Source organism: Argopecten irradians, chromosome 11 (genome assembly GCF_041381155.1).
Source record: "Argopecten irradians isolate NY chromosome 11, Ai_NY, whole genome shotgun sequence".
Lineage (NCBI taxonomy): Eukaryota > Metazoa > Mollusca > Bivalvia > Pectinida > Pectinidae > Argopecten > Argopecten irradians.
In genome coordinates, this window is record NC_091144.1 from 41,467,964 (window position 1) to 41,493,932 (window position 25,969).

At 37.7% G+C, this 25,969-nt stretch overlaps 1 protein-coding gene across 1 annotated transcript in view; it reads right to left on the reverse strand.

The window, feature by feature from the left end:
- The window catches only part of LOC138334644 (vacuolar protein sorting-associated protein 51 homolog), a 65,483-nt gene extending 39,514 nt beyond the window's left edge, over window positions 1–25,969 (reverse strand). The window contains 12 exon segments of the mRNA XM_069283281.1: window positions 3,383–3,483; window positions 3,913–4,012; window positions 4,469–4,556; window positions 4,735–4,870; window positions 4,995–5,321; window positions 5,446–5,664; window positions 5,887–6,385; window positions 9,592–9,668; window positions 13,883–14,015; window positions 15,054–15,283; window positions 16,926–17,209; window positions 25,869–25,969. Coding sequence (XP_069139382.1) covers window positions 3,383–3,483; window positions 3,913–4,012; window positions 4,469–4,556; window positions 4,735–4,870; window positions 4,995–5,321; window positions 5,446–5,664; window positions 5,887–6,385; window positions 9,592–9,668; window positions 13,883–14,015; window positions 15,054–15,283; window positions 16,926–17,209; window positions 25,869–25,911 — 2,237 coding nt within the window. The 5' untranslated portion in view covers window positions 25,912–25,969.

A 25,969-nucleotide genomic window follows, 5' to 3' on the forward strand; every position in this document is an offset into this window, starting at 1 on the left:
CTATTGTTTACCCCTAGGCCTGTCTATTGTTTACCCCTAGGCCTGTCTATTGTTTACCCCTAGGCCTGTCTATTGTTTACCCCTAGGCCTGTCTATTGTTTACCCCTAGGCCTGTCTATTGTTTACCCCTAGGCCTGTCTATTGTTTACCCCTAGGCCTGTCTATTGTTTACCCCTAGGCCTGTCTATTGTTTACCCCTAGGCCTGTCTATTGTTTACCCCTAGGCCTGTCTATTGTTTACCCCTAGGCCTGTCTATTGTTTACCCCTAGGCCTGTCTATTGTTTACCCCTAGGCCTGTCTATTGTTTACCCCTAAGTCTGTCTATTGTTTACCCCTAGACATGTCTATTGTTTACCCCTAGGCCTGTCTATTGTTTACCCCTAGGCCTGTCTATTGTTTACCCCTAGGCCTGTCTATTGTTTACCCCTAGGCCTGTCTTAGGTCTGTCTATTGTTTACCCCCTGTCTATTGTTTACCCCCTGTCTATTGTTTACCCCTACCCTACCTCTAGGCCTGTCTATTGTTTACCCCTAGGCCTGTCTATTGTTTACCCCTAGGTTTACCCCTGTGTCTATTGTTTACCCCTAGGCCTGTCTATTGTTTACCCCCTAGGCCTGTCTATTGTTTTACCCTCCTAGGTCTGTCTATTGTTTACCCCTAGACCTGTCTATTGTTTACCCCCTTTGTCTGTCTACTGTTTACCCCTAGGCCTGTCTATTGTTTACCCCTAGGCCTGTCTGTTTACCCCTATTGTTTACCCCTAGGCCTGTCTATTGTTTACCCCTAGGCCTGTCTATTGTTTACCCCTATACCCTTAGCCTGTCTATTGTTTACCCCTATGACCTGTCTATTGTTTTACCCCCTAGGCCTGTCTATTGTTTTACCCCTAGGCCTGTCTATTGTTTACCCCTGTTTTACCCTAGGCCTGTCTATTGTTTACCCCTAGGCCTGTCTATTGTTTACTCCTAGGCCTGTCTATTGTTTACCCCTAGGCCTGTCTATTGTTTACCCCTAGGCCTGTCTATTGTTTACCCCTAGGCCTGTCTATTGTTTACCCCTAGGCCTGTCTATTGTTTACCCCTAGGCCTGTCTATTGTTTACCCCTAGGCCTGTCTATTGTTTACCCCTAGGCCTGTCTATTGTTTACCCCTAGGCCTGTCTATTGTTTACCCCTAGGCCTGTCTATTGTTTACCCCTAGGCCTGTCTATTGTTTACCCCTAGGCCTGTCTATTGTTTACCCCTAGGCCTGTCTATTGTTTACCCCTAGGCCTGTCTATTGTTTACCCCTAGGCCTGTCTATTGTTTACCCCTAGGCCTGTCTATTGTTTACCCCTAGGCCTGTCTATTGTTTACCCCTAGGGCCTGTCTATTGTTTTACCCCTAGGCCCTGTTTCTATTGTTTACCCCCTAGGCCTGTCTATTGTTTACCCCTAGGCCTGTCTATTGTTTACCCTAGGCCCTGTCTATTGTTTACCCCCTGTCCTCAAATTGTTTACCCCTATACCTGTCTATTTGTTTACCCCTAGGCCTGTCTATTGTTTACCCCTAGGCCTGTCTATTGTTTACCCCCTAGGCCTGTCTATTGTTTACCCCTAGGCATGTCTATTGTTTTACCCTAATTGTTTATTGTTTACCCCTAGGTCTGTCTTACCCCTCTCGGGCCTGTTGTTTACCCCTAGACCTGTCTATTGTTTACCCCTAGGCCTGTCTATTGTTTACCCCTAGGCCTGTCTATTGTTTACCCCTAGGCCTGTCTTTTGTTTAACCCTAAGGCTGTCTATTGTTTACCCCTAGGCCTGTCTTTTTGTTTACCCCTAGGCCTGTCTATTGTTTACCCCTAGGCCTGTCTATTGTTTACCCCTAGGCCTGTCTATTGTTTTATACCCTAGTTTACCCCTGTGTATATTGTTTACCCCTATTGGCCTGTCTATTGTTTACCCCTAGGCCTGTCTATTGTTTACCCCTAGGTCTGTCTATTGTTTTACCCCTATGCTGTCTATTGTTTACCCCTAGGCCTGTCTATTGTTTACCCCTAGGCCTGTCTATTGTTTACCCCTAGGCCTGTCTATTGTTTTACTACCCCTAGGCCTGTCTATTGTTTACCCCTACCCCTATTGGCCTGTCTATTGTTTTACCCCTGTTAGGCCTGTCTATTGTTTACCCCCTAGGCCCTGTCTATTTGTTTACCCCTAGGCCTGTCTATTGTTTACCCCTAGGCCTGTCTATTGTTTTACCCCTAGGCCTGTCTATTGTTTACCCCCCTATTGTTTACCCCTGTCTATTGTTTACCCTAGGCCTGTCTATTGTTTACCCCTTAGGCCTGTCTATTGTTTTTACCCCTAGGCCTGTCTATTTGTTTACCCCTAGGCCTGTCTATTGTTTACTCCCCCTAGGCCTGTCTATTGTTTGTTTACCCCTAGGCCTGTCTATTGTTTACCCCTAGGCCTGTCTATTGTTTACCCCTAGGCCTGTCTATTGTTTACCCCTAGGCCTGTCTATTGTTTACCCCTAGGCCTGTCTATTGTTTACCCCTAGGCCTGTCTATTGTTTACCCCTAGGCCTGTCTATTGTTTACCCCTAGGCCTGTCTATTGTTTACCCCTAGGCCTGTCTATTGTTTACCCCTAGGCCTGCTGTCTATTGTTTACCCCTAGGCTCTGTACCCCTATTGTTTACCCCTAGGCCTGTCTGTTTGTTTACCATAGGCCTGTCTATTGTTTACTCCCTAGGCCTGTCTATTGTTTACCCCTAGGCCTGTGATTCTAGGCCTGTTGTTTTTGTTAGGCTCTGTCTGATTGTTTACCCCGAGGCCTGTCTATTTTTTACCTCCCTAGGCCATCTGGCTACCTGGGTCTATTGTCTACCCCATAGGTCTGTTGTTTACTGGTCCATTCGTTAGTCTTTGTTTACCTGGAGAAATCTGTATCTGGTTGAATTTTATTTATCCTGGAGAAATCTGAGCCTGCCTGTAGATTTTGTTACCTGGAGAATACCTGTATCTGGTAATTCTGTACCTATTTTGAATCTGTATCTTAGATTTTGTTTACCTGGAGAAATCTGTATCTGGTAGATTTTGTTACCTGGAGAAATCTGTATCTGGTAGATTTTTGTTACCTGGAGAAATCTGTATCTGGTAGATTTTGTTACCATGGAGAAATCTGTATCTGGTAGATTTTGTTACCTGGAGAAATCTGTATCTGGTAGATTTTGTTACCTGGAGAAATCTGTATCTGGTAGATTTTGTTACCTGGAGAAATCTGTATCTGGTAGATTTTGTTACCTGGAGAAATCTGTATCTGGTAGATTTTGTTACCTGGTGAAATCTGTATCTGGTAGAAGCTTGTTACCTGGAGAAATCTGTATCTGGTAGAAGCTTGTTACCTGGAGAAATCTGTATCCGGTAGAAGCTTGTTCATGGCCTGAAGTCGTCTGTGGAACCTATCCAAGGCTCGAACCAGGATCGTATTGTCTCCTGTCTCCTTCTGAATTACATAGCATCAATACATCACTAAACATCAGCTTATTATATACAACTAACTTTGTGTGCTTTTTGAGATATAAACAAAAGATCAAAGATACTTTACATAGACTGCATCTTAATATTGTTCACTGTTAATAACAAGCAGCAAAACTCAAGTTCTCACAGAAGCCATGAGACACACAAAACTCAAGTTCTCACAGAAGTCATGGGACAAACAAAACTCAAGTTCTCACAGAAGTCATGAGAAAAACAAAACTTAAGTTCTCACAGAAGTCATGAGAAAAGCAAAACTCAACTTCTCACAGAAGTCATAAGATAAACAAAACTCAAGTTCTCACTGAAGTCATGAGACAAACAAAACTCAAGTTTTCACAGAAGTCATGGGACAAACAAAACTCAAGTTCTCACAGAAGTCATGAGAAAAACCAACCTCAAGCTGGACTCTTCTCTGAACATAGTTAAAATATTTCTCCATTAGCTCATTGACAAAATGTACCAATTTCTTCAATGCCATGGCGTCTGTGTTGTCACTGAAAATATAAAAACCGATATTAAACTACAAACATAAGACCAGTTATTGTGCAGATAGGAATGGATGTTTTTTGGGGTAAAACATCCACTCAACGGTCGAGATTAGGCTTCAGATTCACATCACTGTTAGTCTGGAATGTTTGAGGCTTGTTTCTCAATAGATGGTAATTCATAATAGGTATGAGGAGCAAGAAGGTAGGATTACTGTGATAGTTGTAAAATTTCATGAGTGTAAAATATCACGATTTACTGTTAGGAACTCATTCCCTGGGGTTTATTTTCACACATTATATTTGTAGTCTTACAAAGCGTCATTCTTACCACAGACTATAATATGTGAAACAATGATTTTGATCATTTAACAAGGTATTAAATTTCACAAATTAGGATGGATCTGCATGTTATTAGTAACTATACAGTGTACTGAAAGGAAGACAGTGTATGTATATACTTACTCTTCCTGATGTTTATTTAGGAATGTATCGTTGTAGAAGGCGATCACCAAACAGATGTTACTAAGGAAACCGTTACAACCAGATGTTACTAAGGAAACCGTTACAACCACAGTCTACAAACTCTAGTACATCCTGAAATAGAAACAGGAAACTGTTACAGCCACAGTCTACAAACTCTAGTACATCCTGAAATACAAACAGGAAACTGTTACAGTCACAGTCTACAAACTCTAGTACATCCTGAAATAGAAACAGGAAACTGTTACAGCCACAGTCTACAAACTCTAATACATCCTGAAATAGAAACAGGAAACTGTTACAGCCACAGTCTACAAACTCTAGTACATCCTGAAATAGAAACAGGAAACTGTTACAGTCACAGTCTACAAACTCTTGTACATCCTGAAATACAAACAGGAAACTGTTACAGTCACAGTCTACAAACTCTAGTACATCCTGAAATACAAACAGGAAACTGTTACAGTCACCTGTTTCTGTTACAGTCACAGTCTACAAACTCTAGTACATCCTGAAATAGAAACAGGAAACTGTTACAGTCACAGTCTACAAACTCTAGTACATCCTGAAATAGAAACAGGAAACTGTTACAGCCACAGTCTACAAACTCTAGTACATCCTGAAATAGAAACAGGAAACTGTTACAGTCACAGTCTACAAACTCTAGTACATCCTGAAATAGAAACAGGAAACTGTTACAGTCACAGTCTACAAACTCTAGTACATCCTGAAATAGAAACAGGAAACTGTTACAGTCACAGTCTACAAACTCTAGTACATCCTGAAATAGAAACAGGAAACTGTTACAGCCACAGTCTACAAACTCTAGTACATCCTGAAATAGAAACAGGAAACTGTTACAGTCACAGTCTACAAACTCTAGTACATCCTGAAATAGAAACAGGAAACTGTTACAGTCACCTGTTTCTGTTACAGTCACAGTCTACAAACTCTAGTACATCCTGAAATAGAAACAGGAAACTGTTACAGTCACAGTCTACAAACTCTAGTACATCCTGAAATAGAAACAGGAAACTGTTACAGTCACAGTCTACAAACTCTAGTACATCCTGAAATAGAAACAGGAAACTGTTACAGTCACAGTCTACAAACTCTAGTACATCCTGAAATAGAAACAGGAAACTGTTACAGTCACAGTCTACAAACTCTAGTACATCCTGAAATAGAAACAGGAAACTGTTACAGCTACAGTCCAAACTCTAGTACATCCTGAAAATACAAACAGGAAACTGTTACAGCCCACAGTCTACAAACTCTAGTACATCCTGAAATAGAAACAGGAAAACTGTTACAGCCACAGTCTACAAACTCTAGTACATCCTGAAATAGAAACAGGAAAACTGTTACAGTCACAGTCCACAGTCTACAAACTCTAGTACATCCTGAAATAGAAACAGGAAACTGTTACAGCCACAGTCTACAAACTCTAGTACATCCTGAAATACAAACAGGAAACTGTTACAGTCACAGTCTACAAACTCTAGTACATCCTGAAATAGAAACAGGAAACTGTTACAGCCACAGTCTACAAACTCTAGTACATCCTGAAATACAAACAGGAAACTGTTACAGTCACAGTCTACAAACTCTAGTACATCCTGAAATACAAACAGGAAACAGTTATAGCCACAGTCTACAAACTCTAGTACATCCTGAAATAGAAACAGGAAACTGTTACAGCCACAGTCTACAAACTCTAGTACATCCTGAAATAGAAACAGGAAACTGTTACAGTCACAGTCTACAAACTCTAGTACATCCTGAAATAGAAACAGGAAACTGTTACAGCCACAGTCTACAAACTCTAGTACATCCTGAAATAGAAACAGGAAACTGTTACAGTCACAGTCTACAAACTCTAGTACATCCTGAAAGTGGCTTAAAACAACAAAATATCATAAACATGAGATAACTGTTACATGACCACTAAGATACAAACTCTAGTAAGATAATGAAACTCAGAAACAGACAACTGACAGATAAATGACTCAAATCTCAGACTAACTACAGTACAACAGTCTCAAACTCTAGTACATCCTGAAATAGAAACAGGAAACTGTTACAACACTCACAGTCTACAAACTCTAGATACATCTGAAATAGAATACAGGAAACTGTTACAACTCACAGACTACAAATAATGACAGTACATCCTGAAATAGAAACAACACACTGACTCAGCCCAGATAATGACAAACAACTCAAGTACATCCTGATAATGACAACAACTCAGACTCAGATAATGACAACAACTCAGACTAAGATTAATGACCAACAACTCAGACTAAGATAATGACAACAACTCAAACTAACATAATAACAACAACTCAGACTCAGATAATGACAACAACTCAGACTAAGATAATGACAACAACTCAGACTAAGATAATGACAACAACTCAGACTAAGATAATGACAACAACTCAGACTAAGATAATGACAACAACTCAGACTAAGATAATGACAACAACTCAGACTAAGATAATGACAACAACTCAGACTAAGATAATGACAACAACTCAGACTAAGATAATGACAACAACTCAGACTCAGATAATGACAACAACTCAGACTAAGATAATGACAACAACTCAGACTCAGAGATAATGACAAACAACTCAGGACTAGATAATGACAACAACTCAGACTAAGATAATGACAACAACTCAGACTAAGATAATGACAACAACTCAGACTAGATGACTAGATAAATAACAACAACTCAGAACTAAGATAATGACAACAACTCAGACTCAGATAATGACAACAACTCAGACTAAGATAATGACAACAACTCAGACTAAGATAATGACAACAACTCAGACTAAGATAATGACAACAACTCAGACTCAGATAATGACAACAACTCAGACTAAGATAATGACAACTCAGACTCAGATAATGACAACAACTCAGACTAAGATAATGACAACAACTCAGACTAAGATAATGACAACAACTCAGACTCAGATAATGACAACAACTCAGACTCAGATAATGACAACAACTCAGACTAAGATAATGACAACTCAGACTCAGATAATGACAACAAACTCAGACTAAGATAACAACAACTCAGACTAAGATAATGACAACAAATCAGACAACTCATACTCTAATAATAACAACAAAGATAACAACAACTCAGACTAAGATAATGACAACAACTCAGACTAAGATAATGACAACAACTCAGACTCAGATAATGACAACAACTCAGACTCAGATAATGACAACATCTCAGACTAAGATGATGATAACAACTTAGACTAAGATAATGCATAACACAACTCAGACTAAGATAATGACAACTCAGACTCAGATAATGACAAACAACAACTCAGACTCAGATAGATGATGACACTCACCTCAAACAAAGATAATGACAAACAACTCAGACTAAGATAATGACAACAACTCAGACTCAGATAATGACAACAACTCAGACTCAATAAACAATAATGACAACAACCTCAGACTCAGATAATGACAACACAGATAATGACAACAACTCAGACTAGATAATGACAAACATGACAACAACTCAGACTAAGATAATGACAACACTCAGACTCAGACTAAGATAATGACAAACAACTCAAAACTAAGATAATGACAACAACTCAGACTCAAGATAATGACAACAACTCAGACTAAGATAATGACAACAACTCAGACTAAGATAATGACAACAACTCAGACTAAAGATAATGACAACTCAGACTCAGATAATGACAACAACTCAGACTAAGATAATGACAACAACTCAGACTAAGATAATGACAAACAACTCAGACTAAGATAATGACAACAACTCAGGGACTAAGATAATGACAACAACTCAGACAATAAAGATAATGACAACAACTCAGACTCAGATAATGACAACAACTCAGACTAAGATAATGACAACATCACAACTCAGACTAAGATAATGACAAACAACTCAAACAAAAGAAAAAGACAACTCTGACTCAGAGAAAACAAAGACTAAATAATGACAACAACTCAGACTCAGAAAATGACAACAGACTCAGACTAAGACAAAACTCACAACTCAGATAAGATACATGACAACAACTCAGACTCAGATAATGACAAAATGACAACAACTCAAACTAAGATAATGACAACAACTCAGACTCAGATAATGACAACAACTCAACAACTGACAAAAGATAAGATAATGACAACTCAGACTAAGATAATGACAACAACTCAGACTAAGATAATGACAACAACTCAGACTAAGATAATGACAACAACTCAGACTTAAGATAATGACAACAACTCAGACTAAAGATAATGACATCAACTCAGACTAAAGATAATGACAACTCAGACTTAGATAATGACAACAACTCAGACTAAGATAATGACAACAACTCAGACTCTAGACTAATTAACAACTCAGCTAAGACAATGACAACAACTCAGACTAAGATAATGACAACAACTCAGACTTAAGACAATAACAACTCAGACTAAGATAATGACAACAACTCAGACTCAGATAATGACAACTCAGACAAACAACTCCAGACTAAGATAATGACAACAACTCAGACTCAGATAATGACAACAACTCAGACTCAGATAACATGACAACAACTCAGACTCAGATAATGACAACAATCAGACTCTGATAATGACAACAAATGATCTAACAATCAGACTCAGATAATGACAACAACTCAGACTAAGATAATGACAACAACTCAATAACAACTCAGACTAATGACATTAAACACTCAGACTGTAGGCAATGACAACTATGACTAAAGACATATCAACAACTCAGACTAGACATAATAACAACTCAGCAAAGGACAATAACAACTCAGACTCGGACAATAACAACTCAGACTAAGACAATGACAAACTTCAGACTAAGACATTAACATCTCATGACTAAGGACAATAACAACTCAGCTAAGTCTATAACCATGACTCGAACTAAAGACAATGACAACTAGACTAAGACAATGACAACTCAAGATCTAAGACATCAATCAAACTCAGGAACTCTAGCCATGGGTGTAGGATCCTAGGTATACTGAGTGGACTCTCCCCTCTAAACTTACAAGCTCCTCTCACACTGTAGGCGATATCTGACGGTGAGTAACATCAAATCTTCCTCATTATTTTCTGACGGGGCACACTGTCAAAATTAATTCAAAAAGACTCATTACAATGTACCAGATTATTCTACACACTAGTGAGGAACAGGGGTATTTATTTTTAGAGTACTTTATGTCTTTCAACCACATGTTTGAGAAGGTTTCTTTTCCTTTTTACAGTTTTTGTATTTCGGCAATGTTTAAAAAGTAAGTAAACTCTGATCGCAATATCCTCAACTTTTAATCAAGACAAACTATCTCTTATCTATTCTGTATTGTATACTGATCTTTAAGTCATATCACGGGCTGCTTTATCTTCCGACATGTATACACTGTGAGCTACCTATACAATTCATACTGAATCTACATTAAATTTAGTAAGTTAATCAAGTGAAAGCAAAACTCCAGGTTAATCTTTCTTACTTACTGAGAGAGTAAATTCCTCACATAAGTATCTGCATCAGGTTCACCTAACTGTAGGAGTAGATCACATCACATTCTGCCCAGTTGTTTGGGGTCGACAGAAATTTAATCCATGTTCAAACAAAGCATCTACTTCAGTTCTAACGACAGTAAACAACAGTTCTATAGACACAATACAACAGTTTCTACAGACACTAATACAACAGTTCTACAGACACTTACAACAGTTCTATACAGACACTAATACAACAGTTCTACAGACACTAATACAACAGTTCTATACAACAGTGCTACAGACACTAATACAACAGTTCTACAGACACTACAACAGTTCTACAGACACTAATACAACAGTTTCTACAGACACTAATACAACAGTTCTACAGACACTAATACAACAGTTCTACAGACACTAATACAACAGTTCTACAGACACTAATACAACAGTTCTACAGACACTAATACAACAGTACTACATACAATTAAACCAACATTTCTACAGACACTAATACAACAGTTCTAAGACACTAATACAACAGTTCTACAGACACTAATACAACAGTTTCTACAGACACTAATACAACAGTTCTACAGACACTAATACAACAGTTCTACAGACACTAATACAACAGTTCTACAGACACTAATACAACAGTTCTACAGACACTTATACAACAGTTCTACAGACAACACTAATACAACAGTTCTACCAGACACTAATACAACAGTTCTACAGACACTAATACAACAGTTCTACAGACACTAATACAACAGTTCTACAGACACTAATACAACAGTTCTACAGACACTAATATACAACAGTTCTACAGACACTAATACAACAGTTCTAAACAGACACTAAATAAAACAGTTCCTACAGACACTAGTACACAGTTCTACAACAACTAATACAACAGTTCTACAGACACTAATACAACAGTTTCTACAGACACTAATACAAACAGTTCTACAGACACTAATACAACAGTTCTACAGACACTAATACAACAGTTCTACAGACACTATAATACAACAGTAATTCTACAGACACACAATTTACAACAGTTCTACAGACACTAATACAAACAGTTCTACAGACACTATACAACAGTTCTACAGACACTAATACAACAGTTCTACAGGGGGACACTAATACAACAGTTCTACAGACACTTATTCAACAATTCTACAGACACTAATACAACAGTTCTACAGACAACTTATACAACAGTTCTACAGACACTATTATACAACAGTTCTACAGACACTAATACAACAGTTCTACAGACACTAATACAACAGTTCTACAGACACTAATACAACAGTTCTACAGACACTAATACAACAGTTCTACAGACACTATAATACAACAGTTCTACAGACACTAATACAACAGTTCTACAGACACTTATACAACAGTTTCTACAGACACCTAATACAACAGTTCTACAGACACTAAATACAACAGTTTCTACAGACACTAATACAACAGATTTCTACAGACACTAATACAACAGTTCTACAGACACTAATTACAACAGTTCTACAGACACTAATACAACAGTTCTACAGACACTAATACAACAGTTCTACAGACACTAATACAACAGTTCTACAGACACTAATACAACAGTTCTACAGACACTAATACAACAGTTCTACAGACACTAATACAACAGTTCTACAGACACTAATACAACAGTTCTACAGACACTAATACAACAGTTCTACAGACACTTATACAACAGTTTCTACAGACACTAATACAACAGTTCTACAGACACTAATACAACAGTTCTACAGACACTAATACACAACAGTTCTACAGACACTTATACAACAGTTCTACAGACACTAATACAACAGTTCTACAGACACTAATACAACAGTTCTACAGACACTAATACAACAGTTCTACAGACACTAATACAACAGTTCTACAGACACTAATACAACAGTTCTACAGACACTAATACAACAGTTCTACAGACACTAATACAACAGTTCTACAGACACTATACAACAGTTCTACAGACACTTATACAACAGTTCTACAGACACTAATACAACAGTTCTACAGACACTAATACAAACAGTTCTACAGTTAATACAACTAGTTTCTAACAGACACTAATACAACAGTTCTACAGACACTAATACAACAGTTCTACATACACTTATACAACAGTTCTACAGACATCTAATACAACAGTTCTACAGACACTAATACAACAGTTCTACAGACACTAATACAACAGTTCTACAGACACTTATACAACAGTTCTACAGACACTAATACAACATTTCTACAGACACTAATACAACAGTTCTACAGACACTATATACAACAGTTCTACAGACACTTATACAACAGTTCTACAGACACTAATACAACAGTTCTACAGACACTAATACAACAGTTCTACAGACACTAATACAACAGTTCTACAGACACTAATACAACAGTTCTACAGACACTAATACAACAGTTCTACAGACACTAATACAACAGTTCTACAGACACTAATACAACAGTTCTACAGACACTAATACAACAGTTCTACAGACACTAATACAACAGTTCTACAGACACTAATACACCAGTTCTACATACACTAATACAACAGTTCTACAGACACTAATACAACAGTTCTATAGACACTTATACAACAGTTCTACAGACATTAATACAACAGTTCTACAGATACAACAGTTCTACAGACACTAATACTTCAACAGTTCTACAGACACTAATACAACAGTTCTACAGACACTAATACAACAGTTCTACAGACACTAATACAACAGTTCTACAGACACTAATACAACAGTTCTACAGACACTAATACAACAGTTCTACAGACACTAATACAACAGTTCTACAGACACTAATACAACAGTTCTACAGACACAATACAACAGTTCTACAGACACTAATACAACAGTTCTAAGACACTATACAACAGTTCTCTAATACACATTCTACATACACTAATACAACAGTTCTACAGACACTAATACAACAGTTCTACAGACACTAATACAACAGTTCTACAGACACTAATACAACAGTTCTACAGACACTAATACAACAGTGCTAAAGACACTAATACACAATTCATTTACACCTGGAAGATTCATAGCAGTGACATAAATCAGTTTTGACATTTTATACATCGGTAGTGAGTACACCCTTAGCAGGTATTAAATTGACATAGGATCATCATGTCGTCATTTCTTAGATTTACCTCTAAAGTAAAACTATCTTCTACCAAGAATTTTCCTAGATCTACCTCATATCTTCTACTTAGAATTTCCGTAGATTTAACTCTAAAGTGAAAGTATCTTCTACCCAGAATTTTCCTAGATTTACCTCTAAAGTAAAAGTATCTTCTACAAAGAGATTTCCTAGATTTACCTCTAAAGTAAAAGTATCTTCTACCTTGAATATTCCTAGATCTACCTCATATCTCCTACTTAGAATTTCCGTAGATTTAACTCTAAAGTAAAACTATCTTCTACCTAGAATTTTCCTAGATTTACCTCTAAAGTAAAAGTATCTTCTACCTAGAATTTTCCTAGATTTACCTCTAAAGTAAAAGTATCTTCTACCTAGAATTTTCCTAGATTTAACTCTAAAGTAAAAGTATCTTCTACCTAGAATTTTCCTAGTATCTTCTACCTAGAATTTTCCTAGATTTAACTCTAAAGTAAAAGTATCTTCTACCTAGAATTTTCCTAGATTTACCTCTAAAGTAAAAGTATCTTCTACCAAGAGATTTCCTAAATTTACCTCTAAAGTGAAAGTATTTTCTACCTAGAGATTTCATACCTCTTTGTTCTTGAACTGTTGGCGAAGGAGATGAGAAAGTTCCTGAATGATCTTGTTACAATCTTCACTGATGCCCTTGAAGCTTGGCATGTGTTGGTATTGGTGCAGGATCCTCTTGGCCTTACTGTAATATCTACAATATAAATAGTCTGGGGTTAAGGTCATGGTGCCATCAGAAGGTAAGCTCAAAGGTAGGGGAGTTTTTCAGGCTAATAAAGTCACGAGGCTAGAGCTAGAGCATTAAAAATGATCTGTTGGGAATAATGAACCTAAATGAGTCCAAATGAGCTAAGCTTCCATAGACATTACATTGACACTGAAATGTAAATTGAGTTTGATAAGCTACAGAAATCAGATGAGTAAAGCAACTCAAATGAGGTGAGGTTGCATTGAAAAATCTATGTGAATTTTTGTTGAGGATAATGACTTCTCTCTGGTGGTTAGTACAGATATAGGAGTTGTTTTTGATAAGACAAATTTGAGGATGTTGAATAAATGAAATCAGGTGATGGGAGGTTGAATTAACTTGAATTAACATAGGTTGTTGGAGGGGGGGGGTTGAATTAACGTAATTCGTTGGAGGGGAGGTTGAATTAACGTAATTCGTTGGAGGGGAGGTTGAATTGACGTAATTCCATGGAGGGGAGGTTGAATTAATTTAATCAGGTAAGGGTTGGTTAATGAACTGATGAAATCATGTGAGGGAAGGCTGACTTAATAAGATCTTTACAGGAATTTGAAATAACGAAATCAGTTTGGGGGAGGTTGAATTAATGAGATCTGGCGAGGGGAGGTTGAATTAATGAAATTTAGTGAGAGAAAGTTGAATTAATGAGAGAAGATGAGTTAAGTTGAGCTAATTATATATAATAAAATCAGTTAGTGCTGATATAGGATATTTTAGCAGTAACCTTGAGTTTTTTATGCCAGTATTGTTGCACTAATATTTGCCTGCACTAATTGTATTTCTGTAGATTGTGTACATAAACTGTTGAAGACTGTTTCCTACTAAAATTTGTTTACATCAAACACTTTACAACAATAATGTGAGCTAAAGCTAAAAAGTTAAGGAAAGAAGGTAAAACAAATTTAATTAAAGATCAAAGAATCAATTAAGATAATTTGAATTTAGAGTAGATTAGTTGGGATTAGCCAAGATTAACTCACTCACCGGACTGCTTGACTGTAAGCCTGCATTTCTATACACTTCTTAAGTCTGGCTGGCAGCTCAAACAGAAACTGAAGTTTTTTGAGAAGGGAGTGAACTCCAGACAATTTAGTGATTTGTTGTCGTCGATCCTGAAGTGTGCTGCTGATATTGGCACTGAACTCAGTAATGGACGACATGTTTGTTGCTAAGTGATCCATTTCATCTTCCATCTTCCTAAAATCATTCTTCATCTGAAGAAAACAAAAACAATATTATGCTATTAATGAATCTTACACATCGAGAACCCTTGTTATTCGTGTTGTCAACATCATCAATAAACATCCCCTGAAGAGCAGCAGTAGCTGCAAAACGTAAGGAAAGGCAGATTTGTTTTAATATTTGTTTTTTCAGAGCTTCATAAGTTCAGTGAATATCTATTCAGTTATCATGACTAAATGGTATGATCCTGGTGCTACAAAGGGCAATAACTCTTTGAGTTACTGTCAAATGATGATTTTCTCATGTCAGGCTGCCTACAAAGTTTCATTAAGTTTGATTGGTGAATATTTACTCAAGTTATCTACATTATTTGTTATATAGTTAGTTACAGAGCCCTTATAAAGGCATAGAGGGTCAGTAAGATTTACAGGGGGCGAGGGCGTAGTTATATAGTTAGTTACTGACCCCTTATAAAGGCATAGAGGGTCAGTAAGATTTACAGGGGGCGAGGGCGTAGTTATATAGTTAGTTACTGACCCCTTATAAAGGCATAGAGGGTCAGTAAGATTTACAGGGGGCGAGGGCGTAGTTATATAGTTAGTTACAGAGCCCTTATAAAGGCATAGAGGGTCAGTAAGATTTACAGGGGGCGAGGGCGTAGTTATATAGTTAGTTACTGACCCCTTATAAAGGCATAGAGGGTCAGTAAGATTTACAGGGGGCGAGGGCGTAGTTATATAGTTAGTTACAGAGCCCTTATAAAGGCATAGAGGGTCAGTAAGATTTACAGGGGGCGAGGGCGTAGTTATATAGTTAGTTACTGACCCCTTATAAAGGCATAGAGGGTCAGTAAGATTTACAGGGGGCGAGGGCGTAGTTATATAGTTAGTTACTGACCCCTTATAAAGGCATAGAGGGTCAGTAAGATTTACAGGGGGCGAGGGCAAAGCTGCCTTTGTAGTTGCCTTACAATTAGAAAATTAATATCTTGACATTGAAAACATACAGTTGAAGATATTACTTGAAAATGACTGATGACAGAAATGTACAAGAGAACCCAGAGGTACCTTGGCGCCAACCAAAGAATGATCTATATCTGACAATGGAAAGAGGGATCTTTTCTAAGCTTTTTAAACTTTAAGTATCAAAATGCAGGATGGCTACCTGTTGGCCATCTTGTTGATGGATCGGTCCCAAAATGCATTATGCATGACTAGGGCCCTAGGGGAACCTACAAAGAAAATTTGAGAAAGATCCCTTCAACACTTTCTGAGAAATATATAGTAGTTACAAACTTTAACTATCAAAATCCAAGATGGCTGCCTGGCGGCCATCCTGTTTACCAATTGGTACCAAAATGCAAGACGCACAACAAGGGCATTAGGAGAACCTACATATGCATGTACATATGAAATCTTAGATGGATCCCTTTGTTACTTTGTGAGAAATAGCGGTAACAATTTTCAACAATCAGAAATAGCGGTAACAATTTTCAACAATCAAAATCCAAGTAATTATATGCACAACTCGGGTCATAAGGGAACCTACATATGAAATATGTGATAAATCCTTGAAGTACTTTCTAAAAAATAGTGGTAACAAATAAAATGGACAGCTGACGGATGAATAACCTGATTCCAAAACGAGCCCTAATTACACTTGTAAATATTGTACCTTTCTTATTGTATCTGTTGCACTGATGAATTTGTTATAGTTTTCATAGACGAGTGTTTGCATGTCACTGTCAAGTGCTTTTATCTGGGTCAACGTCTTCGATTCTTCATCCATCAGCTCTGTTAGCGACTTTTCTTTGATGAGCCGAGACAGGTACGTGTCTGCCTTAAAGTGTGCCCCATTTATATCACACGGATCAAGGGAGGCTCCTCCGACCTGGTCCTCTTCTATACCATAGTACATCTTCAACATACCATGGCGCTTAGCCTTATTGGTACCTCTCTCTGAAAAACAGTTATTATCATTATCATTAGTTGTTTCCAAACAATTTTATACTTGTAGTTATAGTGGTTGTCAGGTATGGAATTTATTTCACACAAATGAGTGTGAATTAAATCTATTAATTAAATTCCTTATCCAATACATGTATATCCCCGAATTGCATGACCTGTTTCTACCACAATCAAATAATCCAGGTCAGACTAATTAAGATAAACATTACTTGATGACATATATGCATATGCAAATAAGTTAAGGTGTAGCAATATTTTCATAGACAAATAAGCACTCATTAATATTCAAAAATTTTAATTGCATAAAAAATTATTCAAATCATTTTAATTATGAACAACTCTTCCATGCAATCCTACTAAAAGAACATTTTTGTATCTAGATTTACATTTTCATTTCACAGAATCCTGCATTTGCGTAACTAAATGATCCCTCAAATGCAGGACTATCCCACATATACGAGAGTGTCCCCAACCTGTTTACATCTTTTAACCATGCATGTACACTCTTGACATGTCATTATTGTAGTGAAACAGGATCTGGTCAAGTTGTCTCAATTATCGCAATGCCGCAGGTTTTCGGGATGCTTCGCGATCGGGTATCTGTGTGCATCCGACATAGGTACCAGCACCTCAAATTTCCACATTTTCTCCATAAAATAATAATGTGGAAAAATGCGGATGTGAGTATTTGGAGTGAAATTTCCACAAAACTTCCACTCCACAGCGAAAAATGTGGAAAATGAAATGAGGAGAATACAGGCGGAGAAAAACAAGAGGCCCAGAGGGCCTGTATCGCTCACTTGTTGTTTTTTTTAGTAATTATCAAAAAGACCTTACAATTAGAAAATTAGCAAAATTGACCCCTTAATTTGTCCAATTTTGAATCCAAACCATATAATGATGCCTTGATACCATACAAATATGCTATCCAATACATAGTTTCAGAGAGGAAGTAATTTATATGAAAATAGTAGCCTAATTGACCTTTTTGACCCCCCACCTTGGACTGACCCTTGAGGTACACTAGACTTAACAGGTATAGTGTCAGATGTAGCCATCTAGTACAACAGTTTGTGATCTGCCTATAAGGAAGTTTTTTATCCATGTATTGGTCTTACCCGTACATGCCATATTTTTCTAGGGGTGGAAAGGGAGATTGATAACCATTTTAAGGGATTTTGGTCTCAAAAGAGGGAGGTATACGCGCGACATATATGAATAAATTAAATATCTGCTTTTTTATGATGAAATTCTGCATTCATATTGAATTTTACTGAAATAAAGGAATGTGTGGTTTTGCAAAAGTAGTCACATCCCTATATACACCCAGTTCTGGAGCAGTTTTATTGTTCGAAATATTAGACTGGGCTTTTTAATAATCTTTCACAATAACGGATAATTTACTTATATAAAGTTCTTAAATTTACAAGCACTAAATTTAAAAAAAAAAAACAGAATCGTTACAGTAGTATTCAAAATGTAATTTAATCTGAGAGAGAAAAAAAGTAAATTTCTTTTTAATTTTATTTATTTAAATTCAGTTACTACTGATAATTTTTATTATTAATATTTTTTTTTTTTTCTAAAAATAAATTCAAACAGAAATTCTAAAAAAATAATACTTTTTCCATTTTTAAAAACGTGGTTATTAGGAAATCCGGAAATTCTATAAAATCCGGATCATCTATTACAATTACCCAAAATGGCGGCCATTACAATTGCAAAGTTTGTGACATCCATCAAATACAGATAGGCCTATTTAACATTAAAAACGTCAGTAAAACATTCACAGTTGTAAGCAGTATTTGTTTTGTTGTAATGCTCACTAGCTGTAGTCATAAAATTCATTGAAAGGCCAGCTGATTGTTTTCTGTTAAGTATTGTCATTGTCAACTTGATATCATAGTGGAACTCTCCTGTGTGAGAAGTTAAATAAAGCAGTCGTAGTCTCAAGATGTCTCCGGTTCATGTGTTTTACATGGTGTCAGAAGTTTAAATCGGACAACATCGTCCACTAAACGGAAGATAAGACTTGGATTTCAATCTAAAAAGTTGAACAAGTTATCCAAGATCATAAAGAGTCCAATATGGATGCAGGACACGCTCAAGGAACCCCAAAAATGAACTGGGATGCACCAGACCTCGTGGTAGCCTGGGACGCTTTCATAAACCACGTGGAATTTTGGTTTAAAGGACCATTAGCTAAGAAAAGTGAAGAAGAGAAGTGTAATTATCTCATGATATGGTCGGGAGAGAAAGGAAGAGAAATATACACAACATGGACGTTGACGGACGAGGAGAAAAAATCGTTCACTACTCTCACAGGCAAATTCGAGACACACGTACGCCCGAAGACCAACAAGATATTTTCACGTTATAAGTTCCAGTGTAGAACGCAACAAGAGGGAGAAACTTTTGAGCAGTTTCTAACAGACTTACACTTATTGGCTAGGGACTGCGCGTACCAAGAAAAAGACAACATGATTCAGGACGCGATAGTCTTTGGTACAGTGGATCATAAAGTGCGAGAAAAATGCATTAATGAAGGATCAGAACTAACACTTGACGCTGCGGTGAATTACGCGAGAACATGTGAGTTATCCAAAGCTCAACTACAAAAGATGGAGAAAACCGTAAACGTAATAAAGAAAGGTAACCAGAGACAGCCTACTAGTACCAACAAAACAAAACCTACTCATCAGTCTCACTCGAACGCGACCTACAATTCAAAGGGAGATCACTCTAATCAAAACAGAGGGAAAACGTGTTCGAAATGTGCTAGATCTCACCCGCCTAGAAACTGTCCTGCCTACGGAAAAAAGTGCATGAAATGCGGGGGATTAAACCATTTTGCGGTGGCGTGCTTGTCGAAAGCCAGTAAAGGTAAGCACATGAAACAAAAAACATGCAATATTGTTGAGATTGACACTGATGATGATGATGATGATGATGAACTGTTTGTTGGAATGATTACCGGTAGTAGTCTCAAGATGTCTCTGGTTCATGTGTTTTACATGGTGTCAGAAGTCACAAATATATGGATGTAAACAACGTAAACAACGTCGGAAATTCCGACTGGATTGAAACTGTGAAAGTCAATGAACACCCTGTAACATTCCAATTAGATACTGGGGCCAAGTGTAACGTGTTGTCACATAGACTTTATAAACAATTAAGTAGTGAGACCCTCCAGTCGTGTAAAACTCCCCTTCGCTCATACTCGGGTCATCAGATGACATGTCTAGGAACCACACATATGTTGTGTTCGTACAACAACAAACCACAACAAAGGGTAAAATTCTACGTGGTGGATATAGCTTCTCAAGCTGTATTGGGAGCTGGGACTTGTCAGGAACTAGGTCTTGTAAAACGGATATACACAATAAATCATGAGAAACCCAATGTACCAGACGGGATCGACGCTGGATATGAGGACCTATTTTCAGGACTTGGCTGCTTGCCTGGCGAACACACTATTAAACTTGACCACTCTGTGACTCCTGTGGTACATCCTCCGAGGAGAATGCCCATAGCACTTAGGGATAAACTTAAAGATGAACTGGATCGAATGGAGAACCTCGGTGTGATTGTAAAACAAGAGGATCCAACTGCGTGGGTCAATTCCCTGGTGACCGTTCTTAAACCTAACGGTAAGCTGAGAGTATGTATAGATCCGAGTGACTTAAATAGAGCAATTCAAAGGGAACATTTTCCTTTGAAAACAGTCGAGGAGGTTGTTTCACGGATGCCCGGAGCAAAGATATTTAGTAAACTAGACCTCACGTCGGGATTTTGGCAGCTGAAACTAGATGAGGAAAGCTCGAAATTATGTACTTTCAATACACCATTCGGACGGTATAGATTTACACGTCTACCATTTGGAGTGAAGTCAGCACCAGAGGTGTTTCAGAGAGTAATATCAGAAATGGTTTCCGACCTTGAGGGAACAGAAGCAATTATCGATGACATATTGATTTGGGGAACAACCCAAAGAGGAGCATGATATCAGACTTAAGAAAGTGCTGGAACGTGCACGTCAGTGGAACGTAAAACTTGGACTAGACAGGTGTAAAATAGGACAGACACAGGTCACATATGTTGGACACTTATTAACCCAAGATGGAGTGAAACCAGACCCTGAAAAGGTCAGAGCGGTACAAAACATGACAAAACCAACCAATGTAAAGGAACTCCAAACGCTCATGGGTTTTGTTCAATACCTACACAAGTTCATGCCAAGATTAGCAGAGGTCAGTGGACCACTCAGGATCCTCCTAGAGAAGGAAACAGCTTGGCATTGGGGAAGTGAACAGGAAAAAAACATTTAATACTCTAGTCAACATGGTCTCATCCGCACCAGTATTGCAGTATTATGACGGTAATAAACCGCTTACCCTATCTGTGGACGCAAGCAGTAAGGGGCTGGGTGCAGTTCTCATACAAAATGACAAGCCAGTCGCGTATGCCTCGAGGGCATTAACCGCTACACAGCAACGATACTCACAAATAGAAAAGGAAACCTTAGCAATTGTGTACGGTTGTACAAAATTTCATGACTATGTCTATGCGCGACACATCAAGGTGGAATCGGACCATAGGCCCTTACAGGCTATCTTCAAAAAGCCTATACTACAGACTCCACCTAGACTTCAGAGACTGCTACTTGCAATGCAACGATATGACGTTGAAGTGATTTATAAGCCTGGAAAGCTTGTGTTTCTAGCTGACCACCTGAGTCGAGCCTACTTAAATGAGACTAAGGAAGTTTTAGTCCCTGAGCTACAAGTAAATGACATTCATCTAACTGCCTACCTGCCAGTCTCACCAGAGAAATACCAACAACTTAAGGAGGCTACAGCAAAAGATGAAGATCTCCAGATTTTACAAGATATTGTATTGGAGGGATGGCCAGAGGACAAAGCGGACGTACCCCCTGAACTACGTCCCTATTGGACCTTTCGGGATGAAATATCCTGTTTTGACGGACTTATGTACAAGTCACATAAACTCATAGTGCCAAGGGTATTGAAAAACACAATGCTTGAACTTATCCATCAGTCCCACTTGGGAGTAGTAAAAAACAAAAACCGAGCCAGAGACGTACTATTTTGGCTTGGAATGTCTAGAGACATTGAGGACATGGTAAACCAGTGTAGTATATGTGCAAAACACGGCAAGAGCAACACAAAAGAACCAATGATTGCAATGGAGCTACCCACCAGACCGTGGTCGAAGATAGGAATGGACCTATTCAAATACAACAACAACACATATCTTCTGACTGTTGACTATTTCTCCAAGTGGCCTGAAATCGCTAAATTAGAAACTACAACAGCCAAATGTGTCATTACCCATGTTAAAAGTCAAATGGCAAAGTACGGAATACCAGATGTGGTAGTAAGTGATAATGGACCTCAGTTTGCGTGCCATGAATTTAAAGAATTCGCGAGACAGTATCAATTTGTACATGTCACTACAAGTCCATATTACCCACAGTCAAATGGACAAACGGAACGAATGGTACAGACCATTAAGAACTTGCTAAAGAAGTCAAATGATCCTTATTTGGCTCTCTTGGAATACAGGAACACACAAATCGATGGAATAGGACTTTCACCGGCTCAGATGTTCCTAGGACGGCGTTTGAAAACGACCATACCAACCGCGTTACCTCTTCTGAAATCTGATACTTTCAACAAAGTACATGAGTAACTGGTAAAACGACAAGGTAAACGACAAGGTAAACAACAAGACGGTTACAATCGTCATGCCTTAAGTGAACGCCTCAAACCACTAAGCCCTGGAGACAAGGTCATGGTGAAAAAAACTAACAATACTTCGGAATGGACACCTGGCACAGTTACTGACCTCTACAAATCACCTAGGTCACCTACAGGAGAAACCGTAGACATTTACGACCAACGGGGTCGAGGGTAGACTTGAACCCAGAACCAACAGACTGTGAACAGTACTGGCCACCCAGTATTAAGTCTAAGGAAACTCCAAGCACGAAGCCAAAGGAAACAACATCTGCGAAATTGAAGGAAATAACACCCGCGAAACCTAACCAGCAGTTAAACGCGAACCAACACACATCTGCGAACCTGAGTTGTCAAATTCCATCTACACCAGACCGCCAAACAACAAGATCCAGCTCAGGAAGGCTGTTGAGGACACCAGCCTGGTTGAAAGACTGTGTTAAATAAGTCAAAAAGACTCATAACTTTTATTTCAGGTTGTGTGTTACCAATAGTAGAACTTTCATTTTTCTAGTAAAGTTTCTAGTTAAATAGTTTGAAAATTAGAGACGCTCAACTTCGAAAAACTAGTCAGTAGTGTTTTTTCTAGTCAATTTTCTTGTTAATTAAAAAGAAAAAAGAGACTCTCAAATTTCTTTTTTTTTTCAGGTTGTGTGAAAATACTTTAATAGTGTAAATTCAAAGGACTCGGTTAACAAAGTGAATATTCCGTTATAGTATAATTTGCAATTATACTATACTATATATAAATATACATGTATATTATTTCAAGTACAATGGTAAAAGTTAAACAATGAGTAATTTTCTTATATAGTATAATGACAATAGTTTAGAAACAGTTTACTACTAGCATACTGCAGTTAAGTACTTTATAAGTTGATGTCCATATGATAATATACAAAAATCTCTAGAAAGGGAAGGATGTTAAGTATTGTCATTGTCAACTTGATATCATAGTGGAACTCTCCTGTGTGAGAAGTTAAATAAAGCAGTCGTAGTCTCAAGATGTCTCCGGTTCATGTGTTTTACATTTTCTAGGCGGCCGATCGGCTGCTTGACTTCAGTTTACGTAATACACAGACGTGAGTGAAAGTGACACCACAAGCCAAGGTGGAAATAGCCCAAGGCTGCTAATTAGGGCCATTTGGGTGTTGGTCAGGGGGTCAGGGAGTGGTTACTCTCGTGCTAAAATTAACCTAGCATGTACACAAATGTGGCAACGAAATTAAAACGGAGGGGTTTATAGAAATCAGGAATTTAGACTCTCCTGCCGGGAGACAATAAAAGGCTTTAAAATACGGGAGGTTTTGTCTCACGCTGGGAGGTATGGCATGTATGGTCTTACCTTGGATACCATACTGATGTAGCTTATGGACCAGGAGATGGTGACTAACCTTATCAAAGACTTTACTGAAATCCATGATAAGTACATCAGTTTGTTTATCGAAATCTAAATTTTTGGAAACATCATCAACAAATTCTAAAAGTTGGGATTCACATGAGCGTTTTTGGCGGAAGCCATGCTGTAGAGGATTATAGAGTATGTTATGCTCATCAGCATGCTTCATAATGTTCGAAACTACAATATGCTCAAGTATTTTACAGATGATGCAGGTCAATGATATTGGACGGTAGTTTTCGGGTTGTATTTAGGCCCTTTCTTATAGATGGGTGCAATAGGCCTAGAGTGGGGGTACGTAATTTCGCACACTTTTAGCATTGATTTTAATGAATTTAAAATATTTTCATTCTGAATCAAAAAGACTTCACTTACATCGGTAGGTGTACAAGTGCTTCACAAAACACGAGTATGTAACCGGATATGCGCAGACGTATCACTGCGCATGGGAGCTGTTATTAACTTGATGTTAAACCTGTGGTTGAACGGGTTTGGGGGACGTAATTTCGCACCCCTCAAATTTTCTTGTTTTTGGAGAAAATGATTATTTTCAAACATTTCATAGACCAACAACATCATAAACAAAGATTAAGTATAGTTCCAATCTTGAAATGACATCAAGACCCAATTATATTTCGAAATAAAAAAGTGACATCTCGTCGCCATTTTTGTTACAAAAATGACAGCTCCCCATTGTAAACAATATAAACGAGGTCAAGAAAATCATAGGGTATCCACAGAAAATATCTGTTTTCCGCTTATACTTGATGGATTTTCATACGGTTTTCGTTATATTCTAAAAAGGGATAATTTCTCTACATATTTGTACGTGAGTCAGTTATTTATCACCCAGAATTATTTTATATCAAGTGGTTGATTTTCTTTAAATTTCTTTACTGAGATGGGCCGTATTATTCCGATAAACTTTTTCAAAACAAACTTATCCTGAAAAGTTTAACTAAATATGACAAAATCACAGTGAGATGCCTCCTTTAGTCACAACATAAACAACAGAGCAAATCTTTCTGACAATTAAAGGAAAATCGCGAAAAATCATCAGGTGTGCGAAATTACGTACTGTGCGAAATTACGTACCCTCACTCTATATGCAGTTTTCCAATCAAAAGGGACCTCTCCAGTGCCTAACGATAATTTAAGAATATAGCAGAGTATTGGAGGAATCTCTGGTTCTAGTTCCCTAAGAACCTTAGGCTTGATCAAGTCTGGAATCACTAATGTTGACTATGTACTCGTATGCGACACTAAATAAATTTCGTGTGACTGACAGCACCCTGACCCTCCCATCACCGGACACAAGTGCATTTCTAGCACAGCGGAAGTTGGTGACTGTTTACAAACAATAGACATTCGCGAAATCATTGTTTGATAAATAACAAGTGATAAAACTATTATTCAGTGATTAGTAAGTACTACATATGTTTTTAAAATGGAAAGTAACGAATTTTGTGGATGTGTCAGAGTAAAGGTTTACCTTCGTCGGCCATTTTGAGTTTCCTAATATATAAAGTAGGCATTTAAAATTCCGGAATAAACACTGTTCGGTATCTTCTTTTTTTATTTCGTTACATTATC